This window comes from Poecilia reticulata, linkage group LG7 (genome assembly GCF_000633615.1).
Source record: "Poecilia reticulata strain Guanapo linkage group LG7, Guppy_female_1.0+MT, whole genome shotgun sequence".
Lineage (NCBI taxonomy): Eukaryota > Metazoa > Chordata > Actinopteri > Cyprinodontiformes > Poeciliidae > Poecilia > Poecilia reticulata.
Window position 1 is genome coordinate 13376172 of NC_024337.1, and position 18786 is coordinate 13394957.

At 39.9% G+C, this 18786-nt stretch overlaps 1 protein-coding gene across 1 annotated transcript in view; it reads left to right on the forward strand.

The window, feature by feature from the left end:
• The window catches only part of spryd3 (SPRY domain containing 3), a 52795-nt gene extending 34009 nt beyond the window's left edge, over window positions 1-18786 (forward strand). Inside the window, exons 9-11 of the mRNA XM_008414629.2 lie at window positions 4430-4555; window positions 4757-4896; window positions 11688-18786. Of these exons, the coding sequence (XP_008412851.1) occupies window positions 4430-4555; window positions 4757-4896; window positions 11688-11822 (401 nt within the window). The 3' untranslated portion in view covers window positions 11823-18786. The remainder of the gene's footprint in view (window positions 1-4429; window positions 4556-4756; window positions 4897-11687) is intronic.

Consider the following 18786-nt stretch of genomic DNA (forward strand, 5'->3'; position numbering starts at 1 on the left):
AAGTCTGGGCCTCCCTTCTGAAGCTGCTGCCCCCGCGACCCGACCTCGGATAAGCGGAAGAAAATGGATGGATGGATGGATGGATGGATGGATGGATGGATGGATGGATGGATGGATGGATGGATGGATGGATGGAAACGACATGCTGTCCATGCGGGGCCGGCTATATGCTGGGGCAAAAGGGGGCAGTGCCCCCTCAAATGAAACTTGCCACAAATAACGGAATGTCTCCTTTATCCGAGGTTCTGCTGCGCACCGTGCTGCGCGGTTCTTCACCTGTCTGCCTGCGGTCAGGCTGCAGCCAATCAGCATTCAGTATTCAAACGAGCCTCACGCGAGCGAGATCCCCCTCCATGCTAGCAAACCTGCTTGCTAAGGATGGCGACTTTATCTGTCAAGATGTCTAAATCTTAAATGTGCACGAAAGGAGCGCAATGTTTTTCCAACACTACAGCTACAAAACAAGCCCCGAAGTTTCACAGGTCAGTAAAAGGTTTCAATTTTAAAAAATATCGAGGGAACTGGAAGTAGGTCAGTTATGTTCCCTTGACTTCAACAACCTTGTTGTGCTGCGCAGTTCGGTGTGTTTCGGTTCCGTTTATAAGGCGACCCTCACACTAACTCTGACAGAGCATCAGTGGAGCAGGTTTTTAAGTTATGAACCCCGCTGTGTTTACTTGTAGTAATCACAAAATAAACATCAAGCCAGAAAAAAAACAACAGTTACGGACGGAATATTCTGTTATTGGATTTGTTGTCACCCGGTTGTTGTGCATACATTTGGTCCAAACTAATTTGAGATCGGCTCTTTGCGCTGACTCAGCGGAGCGTCCTGCTGCGCATCGGGGTGGAGGAGCAGCAGGTGGAGGCGCTGAATTTAACAGTAACTAAACATGATCCGTTCATAATAAGTTTGGGTTGAGATGCACAAACCAAAAGCACCGTTGTGTCACTGTTCAGTGTGATAATTTGACTATATGCAGCTGTCCAGCATGTGCGATCATCAGTCCTAGCCGCACCTGACTTTGTGCAACTTTTCAGACTTTAATCCGCTGCTAACGAAGAAGTCTGGGATGATGTTCTGTTTCTTATACGTTTATTCCTGCATGAAAGACTTAAAGGGCTTTTTTTGTCAATATTTGCTGTGAATTTAATACAGCCTCTAAGTTGCTGTGACGTTCGCTTACGTTTCTATGACGTCAGTGCGAGGAGTCGACTTCTACTCGATTTTTATCATTTTATAGTCCACCTTAAAATACATGAAGTCTATCAACCCCTAATATGTATAAACATAATGATGCCCCCTTAACATTTTCAGCTGCCCCCTCATGTATCTATGGCTAGAACCGCCCATGTCCATATAATGTCTGCAGTTCTGATTTGGTAACCAGTTGATCACATCCTGGACCTTTTATTTGCTTCTTAACGACCCACAATTAATCCAAATCAGGTTTTCTCTTCAGTCCATAAGACTCATGATTAACTACAAAGTTAGGAAAACGGCACCGAGGAATGTGGCTCTTAAGGTTGCAACTTGGAATTGAGTTGAACATTAATTAAAGACTTAACATTTTGAAGAGTAACTAAACCCCAAATCAATTTGTGTTGTGTGTTGCTATATTATGTTTCTGCGCAAACTGTGATATTTTCATGTAAGCTTGATTAATTCTGCAGTATTTGGCTTATCACAATGCCGCCATCTTTGAGTCAATGGTTGTTCTTAGTGCCGTTCCAGTTAATTCTGAGGCTGTTTTCACACCTGTTAGCCCCGTAGTCTTGGAACAAAACTCCAACATTTTATACATTTTAAGTTGCTGCGGTTCACTTTCACGCTGCATTCTGTGAAACAATCCAAACTAATTTAAAAAATCTGTTCCCCTTCCTGCCTGCGGGGGCACTGCACCAAGAATCACTGAAGGAAATGACATGAACACCTCTGAGGAAGACACTGACACTTCCTTCTTCATATAATGTAATCAAAAATGGAGTGAGGTCACACTTTAGAGGTTGTAGGATTTCTCTTTTGTCTTTGGTATCTTCCGCTAGCACTAAGCTGGCATGTTTGTTTTGGTTGTATTTACCCATAATGCCCTACACCGGGGTTGCCCAAGGTCGGTCCTCGAGGGCCGGCATCCTGCATGTTTTAGTTCTTTCCTGGTGGTAGTATAAACCTTTTCAGCATGCCAATGCTCTTCTAGGCCTTCTAATGAGCCATCATTGGATCCAGGTCCATTAAACCAGGGAAAGAACTAAAACATGCAGGTTGCCGGCCCTCGAGGACAGACTTTGGGCACCACTGCCCTACGCTTTAGTCCACTTCTTGCTTTTGGAGTGGTCTCTGGTCCGGTTGGCATTGACATAGGCGTTCAAATAGCACCAGAGTTCACTTCAACTAAACTGAGACCGAGGTTTTTAGGCAGACCACAGTTCGCTTTTTTGAATTGATTGCGCATCCACAATGCTTCCCCAAACAAACCAGATTTTCTAGAGTTCGATTAAAGCGGACTAAACAGGGCTGGTGTGAATTCACCTTGAATCTTTCCTTTATGTTCCAGTGATATTGGTAGATTAATGTCCAGTACCGTATAGTTAAATTCAGTTGATCAAGTAGTAAAACATCTAAGGAAACCCAGCCAGTGGCATTGGATGTTTTTGGCAACTGCGGAGAAGAACCACTCCCTTTTAACCAGCAAAACTCCAGCAGAACCAGCACCAAGCTCGGTTTTGATCAGCCATCTGCTCCGTCTGGATTAGAGTTGAAAAACAGAAAGGAGAGAGAGAAAACCCAGAAGCACTGGGCTTTGAGTACTTTCTACGAGAAAGAAAAACAGTTTTTGACCAGGAGATGCACCTGAACACAGAAACCCTGGAACCTGAGAACTAAAAATGGATCCAAAATGGGATCAACAGAGACAGAAACAACCCTTCTAAACATGAGTGTTAGTAAAAAGGAACCCTATAGCCACAAAGTAGGACATCAATAACATGAAAAAACATTTAAAATACTGATTAAACCTCTGTTCTGGGTGGTCTGACCCCAGAACACTTCTCTTCTAATCGCTCTTTTCTGATTCATCTGGTTTAAGAGGCAATTATTTCTTCTTCTGTGACATCTGATCACGTCTGCCTGCTCGTCCTACCTTTGCTGCCCCATTACTTCCCACCATCCAGACCCAAACCTGGATCTCTGCATCCTCACTTCCAGTTTCAGTCCTTGTCGCGCTCCAAAAAGGCCTCGTATTTTTATCCCTGCTGGGCTGTGCCCCCTCTGTTTGCCTTGTGCGCTTTGTTGTTACAAGGGCCCACATGGGAGCTGTAATGATACAGTGTCTGTCTGGCTCCCGGTGCTCCGATAGAGGCTGTTTAAACAGTATCCTGAGCTGGGGATGGATCCCATGACAACTCCATAAATATTTACAAGCAGCAGCCATCCCGCTCTGCTTGAGGAGCATTTGTCTGCAGGCTATCTCTGCAATGTTTTTCTTCTTCTTTTTTGCTCCTTTGTTGTCTCTAACAACTGTAGGATGTGTTGTTTTGATGATTTTCTTTGGATGTCGTCGATGTTTTTTTATTTTGGTTGTACTTGACTGTTTTAACAAGCCCTGCTTCTTCTGGCTTTTGCTCATCATCGCCTGAGTGGAATGTCGGGATGTTCTGGATGTCGCGTTCCCAGAGGGTTGAACCTGATGTGGAAAATTGCAAAGATCTGAACATGATTGTGAAAGAGTAAAATATGAAATACGCACAGTACCTTCCTTCTCAAGGTGTTTTTCTTTTTGTATCATGCAAACATTTCTGCAATTTTTGAGATTTACTTTGTCCTGCAAAAGTATTTAATCTTCAAGAACATTTTCACATTTTGCTACAACCAAAAAAGTTGGCAGAGCGTGTTTTTGTAATCGGTTGTTCTGGTGATTAAACGATTAATCAGTTTTTAAACATTAAATTGATTAAATTCTTCAGATTTTTCATTTAAACCTTTTCATACACATTTTGTTACAACCAAAAAGTTGGCAAAGTGAGATCTAACACTTGTTTTTGCAATCAGTTATTCTGATGATTAATCGATTAATCTTTTAATAGATTGGCACATTCTACAGATTTTTAATTTAACCACCTTTTTACACACTATTAGGAAAACAGTAAAAGATGCAAATAAAGAAATATTTCAATTCATATTTTAAGATAAGAAATAAAAATGTTATTGCCTAAAATGCAATCCCATAACATTCCTTTAGCGTATGCTTGATCATTGCTTATCAGTGGAACAAGCTTGACTGTTATTGTCAAGTCATGTGAAGTCCAAATAAAATACATAGATTTTTGTGGTGGAGGTTTGACAAAATGTGGGAAGCTAATGGGCTTAAATGACCTGAAATGAACGTGTGATCAGGTGATCCTGAATTAATCAGACGCGTGTCTTTGACAGATGATGGGAAGATCTTCTACGGCATCGGAGTTGGAGACGCTTTCGGGCCCCGCTGCTTCAAAGGAGACATCATGGGGTGCGGCATCATGTTCCCACGTGATTACAGCCTGGACGGAGACGGTTCAGGTACCAGGAATTACTCTGGTTTCTCTTTTACTCTGAATCCGTCTGCTGCCGTTTGCTTTGGGGTGTAGAACATCCTCACAAAGGCAACATTAGCTACTTTGAAGCCTTCAGAGTTGTGAGATTCGTCAATATCTTTCATTTTCTTACTTAATCTCTGGTATTACTGACTCTTGGTTATTTAACTCTCCATTTTGTGTTCAGCTGACGTGGAAGACTTGGGTTGGCTGGAGGGCCAACCCAGTCAAGATGGCGTCCAGAACGTTCTGTATCTTAATGGTGAAGACGAGGAAGAGGAGGAAGGGGACGAAGTCGCTCAGGAACAGCAGGGAAAGAAGGTGACGGTGAGTTTTTTTGTTTTTTTCTAATGCAAAATAAATACAATTTATAAAACACACCAAGCCAACTACACAAAAAAGCTCAAACTGCAACATAAGGAGAATTTTTTTTTTGTCACTTATTTAGTATTTTTGTATGTCTTTGTTTTTTGTGCATGTTTTTTTCTATTGCACAATAAAGACCATTTATAAAAGCTACACAAAAAGCTCACAATCAATCAGAAACTTCTACAGAAAAAAATGTATTGTAGTTTTTTGTCTTATTTTATTTATAGTAGTTCTATATGTTTATTTTTGCTTTTTTTTTCCGCTTTGTTATACTTCTGTTAATTAGTAGTTCTGTATGTTTTTTTTCCCCGATTGCAAAAATAAATACCATTTATAAAAATGACACAAAAAGCTCACAACCAAGCAGCAACTTCTGGAGAAAAAAAAAAATAGCTTTTTCCCATCAGTTATTCTGTATGTTCTGTATGTTTTTCTATTCTTACATTTTAATTTATTCACAAATTAGTGCATACAAAACAAACAAATTAGGCTAACAAAAACAGGTATTGATCTGTAAAATAAATAACCAATTAGACAAGAGAATGACTAACAACAAAAATAAAATAAACACATTTTAAAAAGGAGGTAACTGTGAGTTTAACAGCATGGCTTGTGATGAATACACAACAAATTAAAATGTTAAAGCCTTTGGTTCATAGAAATGACCCAGATGATGATAATTATTAGGATTTCTAGCTGCTCTCCCATTTATTTTGGCAACAAAAAAACAACTTTTTATGGACTTTTTCCATAAGAAAGACAGGATCAGAAAGCCAGCTCAATGTTGAGGTATTTAGATGTTAAAGTTCATAATAAGACAACAAGTCAATGACTAAGCAAGTGATTCTTGTTGGAGTTGGAAAAGAAACAGTACGTCTTTAAGCTTACATCTGGATGACCCACGTCTTCTGGAACAACGACGTCCAGTGGATGGAGAAACGGGTAATAATCAACATGTTGCAATGGCCCAGTCAAAGTTCATGCCTAATCTTGACTGAAATGCTGAAGGTGATGTTTGCGAACCATAATGAACTGAAGTAATGCTATCTCCACAACAGTGTGGATGTTATGGAGACTTTATCAGAGTTCATCTCCAAAACTGGCTGCTGGTTGAGCAGGAAGGAACCCTGAAACTGGAGGCTGTTCCTCTCATTGTAGCGCCGCTCATTCTGAGAAACACAAGCAGCTACACGTTCTGAGAAGGAAATGTTCCTGTGGTGAGACACAGAACAATGGTGTGTCCAGGTAATAAAATCTGCTCTCTGGGGGTTCACACTTAATTTAAAAAAACAGATTTTATTTGACGTCAGTCAGATTTTACCCACAAATATAAATTCCGGCTTGAAAATGTGAAAATATACAAATTCTAGGATGACTAAAGTTATTGTTATCGGTTAACTGTGGTCTCACACTTTCATCCCCAAACATCCGGACCACAGAATATTAAACTTGAGCTCAACTCTGAGGAGAAGGTCCGTTGTAAATGTAGCTAATTAATAGGAAAACAATCTGAAATGCAACAACAAATGCAAATATTAGATCCACAGAAAGAGACAAAGACTGATGAGATAAATACATCAGCTTTTTGAACATCTGTCCATCCATCCATCCATCCATCCATCCATCCATCCATCCATCCATCCATCCATCCATCCATCNTCCATCCATCCATCCATCCATCCATCCATCCATCCATCCATCCATCCATCCATCCATCCATCCATCCATCCATCCATCCATCCATCCCTCCCTCCTTCCCTCTCGCCCTCCCACTTACCCAAGGTTTAATCTCTTTTTTTTAAAGTTTCATTTCAATTCTTCTTAAGGTGTTTTTCCTTTAGACCGCCTCTAACCTGGTCTGTCCGGTCCAATCCGGTTCGGTCCGGTCTTGAAGTTTTGAAGATATTAATGAAAGTTTAAAGGTCAAAAGGTCAACCAGGCACTGGTTTGTGCAGCAATTTTTTTTTGCTGCCTTTACTTTGAAGATTTTTTATCTTTAAAACAAAAGTGTTTTTCTGCAAAAGTGTTTGACACCAATGTTGTTAGATTTGAAAAAAGTGGGGGGCAACTTCACTCAGGCATGAATTTCTACAAGACAAAGTGAAAAATCTGGGTTTGAGTCCATCAGAACCAGAACCCTGAGGGTTCTCCATTACTGAGGTTTGCTGCAAACCTCAGTAATGGAGTCCACAGCTTTGATGACGGTGATGAACATCACTGGAGCAGAACCAGAGCTGAGAAGTAACTAGTTACATTTACTCAATTACATTTGCTTGAGTTACTGTTTTGAAAAATGCATTTTTTACTGCACTGTACTTTTTACTTTTACTTGAATAATTTTATTATGAAGCATCTGTACTCTTACTTAAGTTAATTTCTGTGTTTTTTTACCCACTGAATGGAAAACAAACACGTTTTAACCAAAAAACACAGACACACACAGGCAGTTTTTGTTAAAGATTCATAAGTTTATTTCTTAAAGAAACTAATTTGGAAACATTTTCTTTTGCCTGATTTTTTTTTTTTTTTTTTTTTACCTATATAAATTATTGTCATTTTGGTCCAACATTTCCACTTAACTTGATATTTTGGTCGATCTGATTATGTAATTTTTAAATAATAAATGATAATTTTATCAGTACTTTAGTAAACTTTTTACCAAATGCTTTTTTTACTCTGACTTGAGTAATTTCTTTGACGGCTACATTTTACTTTTTACTTGAGTGATAATATGTTGAAGTAGTGGGCTGCACAGTGGCACAGTTGGTAGAGCTGTTGCCTTGCAGCAAGAAGGTTCTGGGTTCGATTCCCGGCCCCGGTCTTTCTGCATGGAGTTTGCATGTTCTCCCTGTGCATGGTGGGTTTTCTCCGGGTACTCTGGTTTCCTCCCACAGTCCAAAAACATGACTGTCAGGTTAATTGGCCTCTCCAAATTGTCCCTAGGTGACCTGTCCAGGGTGACCCCGCCTCTCGCCCGGAATGTTAGCTGGAGATAAGCACCAGCAACCCTCCCAACCGCACTGAGGGACAAGGGTGTAAAGAAAATGGATGGATGTTGAAGTAGTGCTGCTCTTGAGTGTAATTTTTGGGTTCTCTGCCCTCCTCTGAGCAGAACCGAACGGGACATTAACCGCTTAGAGTACGACTTGCCAGTGGGGGAATCATCTCAAGGTGTTCACCAGAAAGGATTCACCGAGCCAGTTCTGGGTCTTATGGGTGCCAGGAAAATCTGGACAAACCTGCCGGTGGACGAGCCAAACCACACAAGAAAGATGGCCGTCTAGGAAATGAACAGTTTGTACTTTTTGAGTTACTGCATGAAGGTCCAGTCTTTGCTGGTGCTTCTTCAAATTTAATTTATGTATTTTATTTGGGAAGCAATTTGTTCAGTTTTTTAAACTCTTGTCCTGTGGTAGAGCTTGAAAGAGGTGGATGATGTGCAATTTGCTGCCTTTCTTTGGCGCCACCTGTTGACCATTTGCTGCGTTGTCCTCGATCCAGGAACAGAGCTCGTTCTCCCGAGCGCAGCTTTAAAAACCTTCATGAGGCACCTTTAACCTGTCGACTTCCTGGCACCACTGCAAAGCGCGCTGCTCAGCAGGACCGCACCAATTATTTCATACGAGTCTGGAGGCCAGAACCGCAGCACAATGCTTACTTTCACATTTTTAATGCAACCTGGATCTTTGTTGGACTCACCAGTTCACCAGACCTCTGCAGGTTTCTTCACAGCAGGGATGTCCGAAGTGTGGCCCTGGGACCATTTAAGAAGGATTTTGTTTGGCTCCTTGGTTCACAATTTAAGAAATTAAATTAACTTTTTGAATGCTTATTTATTTAGATTCAAGTATTTTTAATTTATTAACCATGTTTCTGTTTTCTTTGAATACATTTTGCTAAAACCAGCAAGTGCTGCCCAACTTTTGTTGCCAAAAAAAAAACATGGCTAATAAACCCCCAGAAAGTTTAGGAATATATTTACCTGTGATTTAATTCATCAGCTGTTCAAGGCTTTGTTTATACTTTGGATGAACAATGATTTACAGATTCCTTTTCTATAAAAATTAGACTACTTTGCTTTAATAGCAGATTTTATTTATAATGCCCTTTATATCTTTATCAAAACATTGTCCATTTAGTTTTGAAGAAATAAAAACAACGAATCTCTTCAGAAATAAAACCTTTCAGTTTTAATTTTTTTTTTAAAATGTGGCCCTCATGTTTTCTCCACTTTCCAATTTTGGCCCTAACGGCAAAAAAGTTTGGACACCACTGCTTTACGGTCAAATCCTCCAACGAGCTCCGGGTTGATGGAGGTTTAAAGCGCAGAGGTTCTGACTTTATTTGTTTATTTGAAGAGGTTTGCATAAGACTGACATGACACCATCATAAACATAACAGCTGTTATAAACATGAAGACGCCTTTGTGAATGTTTGACTGTTGTCAGGAAGCATCATTTGGTAAATAATGACACTTTTAATGCAAAGTTTATTTAAAACTTGAGCTAAGAATTACTCTAAAAATGTAAACTTTGATATTTCGGTAAATATTGCAACTTTTAATGATGGTTGCATTAAAAGATGCATTAAAAGTGTCAGTTTTGCATTATTTTATAAATAATTTAATGGAACTTTTAATGCAAAGTTTCATTAAAAGTATCATTATTTACCAAATACTTCTTATTTACAACAGTTAGACCCATTCATGAAGACTCCTTCATGTTCATGTCTGGTGTTATCTCTTGTTTTTGTCTTGTCAGTCTTATGCACTCCTTCAAATAAAGTGTTACCTTATTTTGGCCCTTATGGCTGAAGCTTTGGACGCCACTGCTGTGCAGTCAAATCCTTCAACGAACCCGGGGCTGCTGGAGTTTTGAGCGCAGAGGTTTTGACTTTGTCTAGACTCGCCTGCACGCTTGTGCAAGCGGAGACCGGGGGGGGTCAGTGAGAGGCGGCGAGGCCGACCGAAACCCAGCTGGGTGAGAGAGCAGAACGGGCCAGGATATAATCCAGGGATTTGTCCTTATTTATTCAGCAGGACACATTAGTCCCAGTGCGGCGGCACGGCACGCACTGTTCTGCTGTTGTTCAAGCTAATGACCTGCGTTTCTCTGGCGTGTAATTAAACAGGTTGGAGTGGGTGGCACAGTTCATGTTTGATATGTGACTCAGCCTCATTTATCAAAGACGCACACTTGGCGGTACTCCACGTTGTTGTTTTAGTGCCGCTGTTTGGGCCCAGACTTTGGAGAGAAGCCGGCCGTATTAGCGTTGAAAAGCTGCGGCGATGTTCTTCGGGGAACAGCTGGATCATGTTTGATCAATCGCTGATTTAGTGGAGACATGTTCTGTAAACATTGACTTTCTCCCCCTCAAGACGACAGACGTTACACTCTCACCTATTTGTTCAACCATATTTCCTAATTGCGCATAATTCCTGGTAGCTGAACTGAGCGCTCTCTGGCAGAAAGATTTTCTCTTTCCTTTTGTCCCTTCAGTGGTTTTACCATCAATGAAAGCTTGAGTTAGGGGTGGAAATTAACATTTTCTTCCAACTATTTAAACAATTTAAGCAGTTGTCCATCTTTTCTTGGTATCGGTAGCCATCCATCCGCCGGTGACCTGTCCATTTGTCTTTCCAAGTTATGTATGAGTCCATCAAAAATCTGTTCTTCTGTTCATTTTTCCATCTCTTCAACCGTTATCCATCCATTTTCCTGTCCATCTAACATCAGTAAATCAGCCTTGAATCTTCTGTTAACAGGAGCCAAATAATGCAATATTTGTTCCTGTTAGCCCAAAATCTAGATTTTCTAATTAAATAAAATCTTGTAGTCATTTATTCCTAATTCTGTGGAAAAAATTACGAATAATTCTACATCAAGGCAACCATAGTTTGGTTTCTAGCTTATACATCTGCATATGTTTCAGGATGTTGTGCATCGCTTCAAACAATCAGAACAAGTGCAAATATATTTTGTTAAAGCATGTCCAAAAAAGTTAGTTTTGTGCTTATATACACAAGACATGTCCAATCAAAAAATATTATTTAAAGACCATTTATTTCAGAAACTTTATTAGAAAACTAAACACATTATATAGACTAATTACACATAGATGGATATTTGAAAGCCTTTATCGCTGTTGGCTATGATGATTTTATCTTTACAGGTGATGACAACATGATATTAAAATTAGCATTAGGATCAGACCAACAATTAAATCTATTTTTAAAACCTGCTTAAAGGTTGGTATTTTCGAAAGGTACTTTTAATCTGACTAACAAGAATCATTGGGACTGATATTAACCTGCAAAACTGGTAGCTCCCTTGTTTTGATATAACTTGTTGATTATTCATCACTGAACTGGAATGAGCTAGGCTAACATTAGCTCCTTTCTTCCCCTCTTTGTTTTGATATGACTTGTTAATTAATTATTCATCACTGAAGAGGGGTAGGCTAGGCTAACATTAGCGCCTCTCTGTTTTGATGACTTGTTGATTATTTAGCCTCTCACAGGGGTAAGCTAGGCTAACGTTAGCTCATCTCCTTTCTGTTTTGATATGACTTACTTAGCTTGTAACAGGTAAGCTAAGTGTTAAATTGAACCCGGTTCTCGTGTGCAGATTGTTAACCTGTATTGTGGATTCATCATATTAACAGCATTTGGCCAGCGGTGGGCGCTAATTTCCACCCCTGCTAGTGGTTTGTGTGTTTATTCTCACTGCTACGCCTCTGCTTTCCTCTAGGTGTTTTTCACCAGGAACGGGAAGCTGATGGGTCGACGGGAGATGGTGGTCCCGCCTGGAGGTCTGTACCCCACTGTGGGGATGCTGAGCAGCGGTGAGAAAGTCAAGGTGGACCTGCATCCTCTCAGCGGATGAACCGAGAGGTCGTAAGCCGGCGCACGCACCATCCAGCTGCACACACGCACGTCTCCCTCTGCACTGCTCTGGATTTTATTTATAAAGCTTATCATCGCAGTAAGAACAGACCACAAGCTCTGGCAGCAACGGTTACTTCTATGCAATCTGCTCTGCTGCCATCCTCCTTCTGCATGCACTTTGTCTCTGAAACACTGAGCTGGTAAATGCCCTCACGCAGTCTCGCTTTTTTCCATTTGTCACGACCCCGAGCAAAGCGGAGAGAGGCCAACGTCAGTTTGTTTCAGGGAACAGGACTCCCTCCCTCTGGGCGATCAGGGACCTCACATGCTGCTCTCCCAGAGCCAGACGTGGAGCTCCTCCGTTTCCTCATAGCTGCAGAGTCCTCCTTAAATTAGTGTTGCGAAACAAACCAAGCGTTCGGCGCGTCTGCTGAGCAGCGCCGCGTCGGATATTTTTCCCAAGAGCTCAATTTTCAGCCAAAATCCAAATAAAAACGGGTCAGAAACATTTTCTACATGCCATCTTTGAAAATCAAATATTTAAGAGAATTTATCTCGTTCAGGGAATATTTGTGTGTTTTAGCACTTTAATAGATAAACTTTGGCTTTATATTCTGGATCCAAACTGTGAGCAAAGGCCAATACTGACTGATCAATTTATGCAATCCACATAAAAAAGTGTAAATAAATGACTTAATGTTTGGAAGAAAGATTTAAATCTGCTCAGTTTTATCTCTGACTCCAGTCCTGAGAGTTGCTATGCCCCAACCTCTAGATGACCTTTCAACTCTGCAGGGGCCTGATAGCAACACATTCATGTAGTTCAGGTGTTTTGGAGAAGGAATGCATCTAAAAGTTGTACCTCTCAGGACTGGATTTAGACTCCCAGCTTAATGTGAAAACAGTGCTGGATATTTTCATGCAGATGTTCGTTGTTGCATGCTCATTGGTCTCCTGCATTCCACTGAAAGGTGGCAAGAACAATTCTGCATCACAAAGTTCAGGCTGATATTTCCCTTTAAATGTTGCCAGATTTCTACATTGAGCTGCAGAGTTGAGTCTGTTTTGTTTCTCAAATGATTAAAGTTTGATGAAACGAGACGCGTCAGCGATATTAAAGTTTATTAATTAACAAACAAGAGCCTCAGTAGAAAACTCCTGGTAGCTCCTCTTGCTGATCACCAGATTGGTCACACTCTGATGCCCAAAAGTATTAATAGCCTGGCAGATTTAGATGCAAAACTATTTTAAAGTGGCACAGACATCTCTCAAAAAATAATAGGACAATGTGTAAGTGTGTCATAAATTTATATACTTATATTTTAAATCTGCGGTATGTAACTTGTCGAAACTGTCGCTATGTCGTAACAGTATTGCATGAGACAGATAATATGAAATATATTGTTCTCCTTTGCCTTGTCTCAGTGTTGACTAGAAACAACCAATCAGAGCCAGGAGGCGGGTCTTAGCGCTGTCAACCTCTATGTGGCACTGCTAGCAGCTAGCAGAGCCTTTTGTAAATGCTAAAGCTAGTTAACATGGCAGAAAAATGGTTTTTCTGTAATGGTGTGTTGTTTCTCCGCCATTAGCACATTTAACAGCAAGAACATGAAGTTGATTAGCAGCGTTAAGACCCTCCTCTTTGCTCTGATTGGCTGCTTTTGGTCAGGAGCGAATCGTTTCTTAAGGCGGTAGCATGAGCTCAGGGAGGAGGTTGATCTTTTTACAGATTATTTTTCTCATTCTGTCACAACATGGTTTTAACAAAGATGTAAACATTTTTTAAGTAAAAGTTACAGCTGCTGCAGCTTTAATAAAAAAAATAGCTCAGTCAGATTATTTCCGCCCAGAAGAAACAAGTTAGCTACTTTAAATCACTTCACAAATTCACCCAACAAAAACATTACAAAATCAATCAGATCAATGGTTAACAAGGGCAGTGAGGCATTCTGGGTCGTAGGAATCAAACGGCATCAGTAGCGTGAGGTGAACTGAGGACGGACTTTCTGGTTCTGAGACATTTAAAAGAGGACACCGACTCTGCCGACCCGATCGCTTCAGGCAGCTTCAGGCAAAGTTCAGCGGCTGCAGCCACAGTCGACCCGTCAGCCGGAGAACGGTGAACCGCACTCAAAAAATCAGCCCTGAGTGGAAAAATCTCCCATAATGTGATGTTTAATTCTAACATCAGGTTCTGCTGGGCCGACCTGAACGCTGTGATGCAGAATCCAACATCAGCAAAAGCTTTGTGATGAGTCTGGTGGAGCTGGTTTCCACATAACTTTAAAGAACCTGAAAATAATCGAATCTGTAAAAATAAACCAACTAGGCCTGTTATAATAGCAAATTTTACTGGACGATAAATGATCCCAGAAGTTATCGCGATAAACAATAATATTGTTGTTTTGAGACCATTTTCAAGTAATATAATGGTAATAATGACCTAAAAATGCAAGACACATTCTAAAAGGTCAATAAATTTAGTGAATATTTAACAATGGAACTGGAGGACATTTTAAATATCCAAAATAAATAAACAAGACAACAGAAACAACAAATGAAATGAATTATGGAGTCTCTGTAAACAAACTGTCCTTCAAAAAAAGGGCTAGTTTACACCAGAACATCAAACTGGAAACTTAGTAGAAAGAGAGAGAAAAAGAGAAAAACTATAAATCAAGCTAATGGAAATTATTGAGCTATGTTTAATGTATCATTTCTGTTTTGGTCTCAACTATTACTTTTTTTTGAAGGACAGTTTTGTTTACAGACTTTTATCCTCCAGTTTTTGGCATAAAAGGTTTTATTTATCATGCGATTAAATTGTTTATTGCTTATTATGACAGGCCTATTGTCTTTTCTAAACAGAATTTATGACATAAACCAACACAAAACTGTGAAGTGGAAGTGAAATAAAGTTTTTTAAAGATTTTACATGGAAAATGTTGGTATGCATTTATATTAAACCCCTGTTACTCTGATACCATAAAGAAAATCAAACAGCGTCCCTGTTTGCGGTTCAAAACATTCAAATCAGAACCAAAATGCAAATCTATAAAAAATCAAAAGTACTTAAAAATCAAACACAGAAAAACTAATTCATCTTTATATTTAAATTTTTTTTTTTTATTAAAATGAAATGCATATATAGTGATAGTTCTTTAAGATACAGCCACAGAGTCTAATTGGCAGCTTGAAAATACAATGAACCAATCACAGCAAACATTACTAAGATGACTTCCTGGGCTCTTAAAGTCAAACATACAGTTTCAATTTCAACAATAATAAAACAAAAGATTTTTGTTGAAAACTATTTTCTTGATAGATGAATCCTGCATCCAAACTACAGCAAGAGAACTGAGGTTAAAAAAATAGCCAGGGGCAAGACATAAAAGGTACAAAAGTTTCTAGATAAGTGATTTATCTTTGAACCTGAAACAAGCAAAGGTCACAATGCAGTCCGACCAGCCTAGAGTCGAAGAGGTTGCATTCGACGACATCGAAAGGGAATTACAGATACCCAAGAAACCCAAGCGCAAGCAGAAGAAGGCGTCATTTGCAGTCTGGTTGGAGCTGCACCCCTTTAGGAGCTAAAGATGTCTGCTGAAAATATCGAACAGCAGGATGCTCCACTGGTGATTGAAATGAATCGATTGCCAAAGCACAGGAGACGATGGATCAAAAAGGGGACAGACAGCCACCTGAGAGTGAGTCCAATGAGAAGAACCAGGTGCCATTTAAAACCTGGTCAGAGGAACACGCCCCCATTGACCAAGAGATTTCTGCAGGAAACATTGAAAAGCAGAACAATTCACTGGTCAGTGAAGAAGAGTCCACCGCTAGAATGCAGGAGACATCGATACAGCAGAGAAGGAACAGCCCTCTAAGTTTGAGGAACAGCCACCAACAACGAGGCGCAACAAAAAGAAAAAATACCGTTTGACATCTGGTTGGAGAAACATGCCCCTGCTGATCTTAAGATTTCAGCTGAAGGTACTGGTACAGAAGACGTTTCACCAGTTACCAAAAAGCATCGATCTCCGGACTGCAGGAAACAATCAATATTGCAGAGAAGTTCATTAAGTCTTGTGCTGAAAATGTTAATAAGCAAGACATTTCTCTGCCTGAAAAAGGTAATCTGGAAGATTCCTTAAAGAAAGAGATTTGCAAAGAGGAACCAGCTGTTTCTACAAAACGGCTGGTCACCGAAGAGAAATCCATCTCCAAACCACAACAGAAAGTGGATCAAAAAGGGGAGAAACAGACATCAAAGACAAGCGCATCAAGAAGAAGCCACTGCTATGGAAATCTTTCCCCGAGTCATACGCTTGCATAGATCTTATGTTTCTTACTGAGAATAGTGACATTGATAACGGTCCTCTGCCTGTTATCAATGTCACTGCCTGATAACTTTGCCTGATAAACAAAGTTATCAGGCAGCTTTGCCCAGCAGCGGAAAGAAGACATTTTGGAAAGTGTTCCCCAAGTCAGAACCTCGGATAGGTGTAAGTTTAATGCTGAGAATATTGAAACCCAAAACGTTTCAAAGCCAGCACAAGAACGTGACGAGGTGGCTTCCTTGAAAAAAGAAAGTTATTCCAAGAAAACTGTGATTTCTTCAACACAGCTAGTCACCAAGAAGGACTCCATCTTCAAACCGCAGGAGACTCTGGATCAAAAAGGAGAAAGATCCATCTCCAGGTAATCCCAAGGACAACATACAAACAGAAAATTTAACTGAGGTTCCTGTTCATCACCAGAAGATGTTCAAGGAGAGTGTTTCAGTCAAATTCAGAATTTGCCCCACTCTTCTGAAAAGACAAGTCAAGCAAAGTGGACATGTCTTGCCAAATATAAGGAGTCTGCATTGAAATATATCAAAGTACAGAAATACTTAAAAAAAAACAGCTTGATGAGATGTTCGCTACAAATCATGAACTAAATGTTAAACTTAGATATCAGAAAGATCTGATGAGGAAAGGACTGTCAGAGAGAAGCCAAAGCAAGAATTCAATAGTTTCTGTTCTATCGGTTAAAACCAGTCAGTTGAACAATTGAATTGGAAACCCTCAGAAAAGAAAAGGTTTCTGAACTAAACAGTGGAGAACAAGACATTTCAGCAACAGAAATAGTTGTAGATCAGACAGCTACCATCAAAGACGAGATTCACTCAAATGAAACGGTGATCAGTAAACGACAGCAGGCAATCGAAGAAGAAACGGTCTCCACATCACAACAAAATGGGAACCATTAAGATAAGAAAAAGCCATCAAAGAAATATAAATGTAAGAATCAGAGAAAGGCAGGAATGAAAGCTGCCTGTGAGCTGGAGACCCTCAATGAAGAAAACGTTTCAGGAGAAAACAGTGACCAATACGTTTCAGTACCGGAAACAGTTGGGGTTCAGACAGCCACAATCAAAAACGAGATTCATACAAAAGAAACAGTGATCACTAAAGTACAGCAGATCACCGAGGAAGAAACTGTCTCTGAAAACCAACCAAATGGGGACCAGCAAGATAAGAAAAAGCCATCAAGGAAATCTAAATGGAGGATCAAGAGACGGGCAGCAATGAAAGCTGCCTCTGAATTGGAAAACCTCAACAAGGACAAAGTTTCTGGAAAAAACGGCAAACAAGAAGCTTCTGTGCCTGAAACAGTTGGGGATCAGACAGCCGCAGTCATAATCGAGATTCATAAAAATGAAATGGTGATTGGTTAAACCACAGCAGGCGACTGAAGACGAAATGGTCCCTAAAATACCACAAAATGGGGACCAGCAGGATGAGAAAAACACCAAGACACCAAAAACTGATTTAGGAATAATACCAGAGATCCTCCAGACATAAATAGAGACAAAACCTTGTAAAGTTTCAGAAGATGTAACAGGTGAGGTTCCTGTAGTTTCCACAGAAGGGGAGAGTGGTGTAATGGAAGAACAGAGAACATCCCCTCCACAGATAAAGGCTACATTTAACGAAGATGTAATCCAAACACCTCAAGAATCACAAAGTCAAGCAGCTGAAGAGTCAGCTGAACAGAATAATGTCTCTGAACAAGAAGAGCCCCAGGAAGAAGATTTCACTGCGGAGGCGAATCCAAAAGGCTTTAACTCCATCATGTCTGCGCTAATTCAAAGACAGACGTTAAGTCCAAACAGCGCAGACATCAACTTATGTCCCCAGTAGATTAGATTTAAAAGGTGTTGGGGCTACGTGTGTTTTGGGTGATTGGTGGGAATTGAAAAAAGAGCTGCTGTTGTTGTTAATTGGACATTTTAATATAAAAAAGACAGGACTGCACGGTGGGAAATGTCTCCCCGTATAGGTGTGGGTTCACTCCGGGTGCTTCGGCTTCCCCCACGTTCAGCAACATCCATTATAAGATTTGTATTTCTAATTCTAAACAGAAAATAAGACGACCACATTTATCAAAGGGAAATTTAGGAAAAAAATGTAAACAACATGGAGCAAAAAAATAAAAGCTCAAATACAAATGCATGCCACACTTTTCAGATTAAATGTTACAAGAAATATGACAACCAGGGTCCCTTTTTCTTCCACTTTGCAGTTACGCACCACTTTGTGTTGATTTATCCCATAAAATCCCAATAAAAAACATTTAATTTTCTGGTTGCAACATGACTAAACGTGCAAAACGTTCATGGGGTGTGAATACTTTTGTAAAACGTGACGTAAAACTTTGAAATCACATCTGCTGACGTATCAATTTCTACCTGTTATGTTGTTATTTTCTTTAAAAATAGAATAAACTCAGCTTAAATCAGTCAGGTTTTGTTCTGACCAAATAAAAACTGGAAATAAAATGTCGCTCAGATTGGAGCCAAACATGATTTTAATTTTTCCAAATGCAGTCGTTCCTGTTGTAAAGTTCTGCCTTGTTCAATTGCACTATGATATCCTGATTCACATGATTATGAATAAACATTTTATTAATGTTAA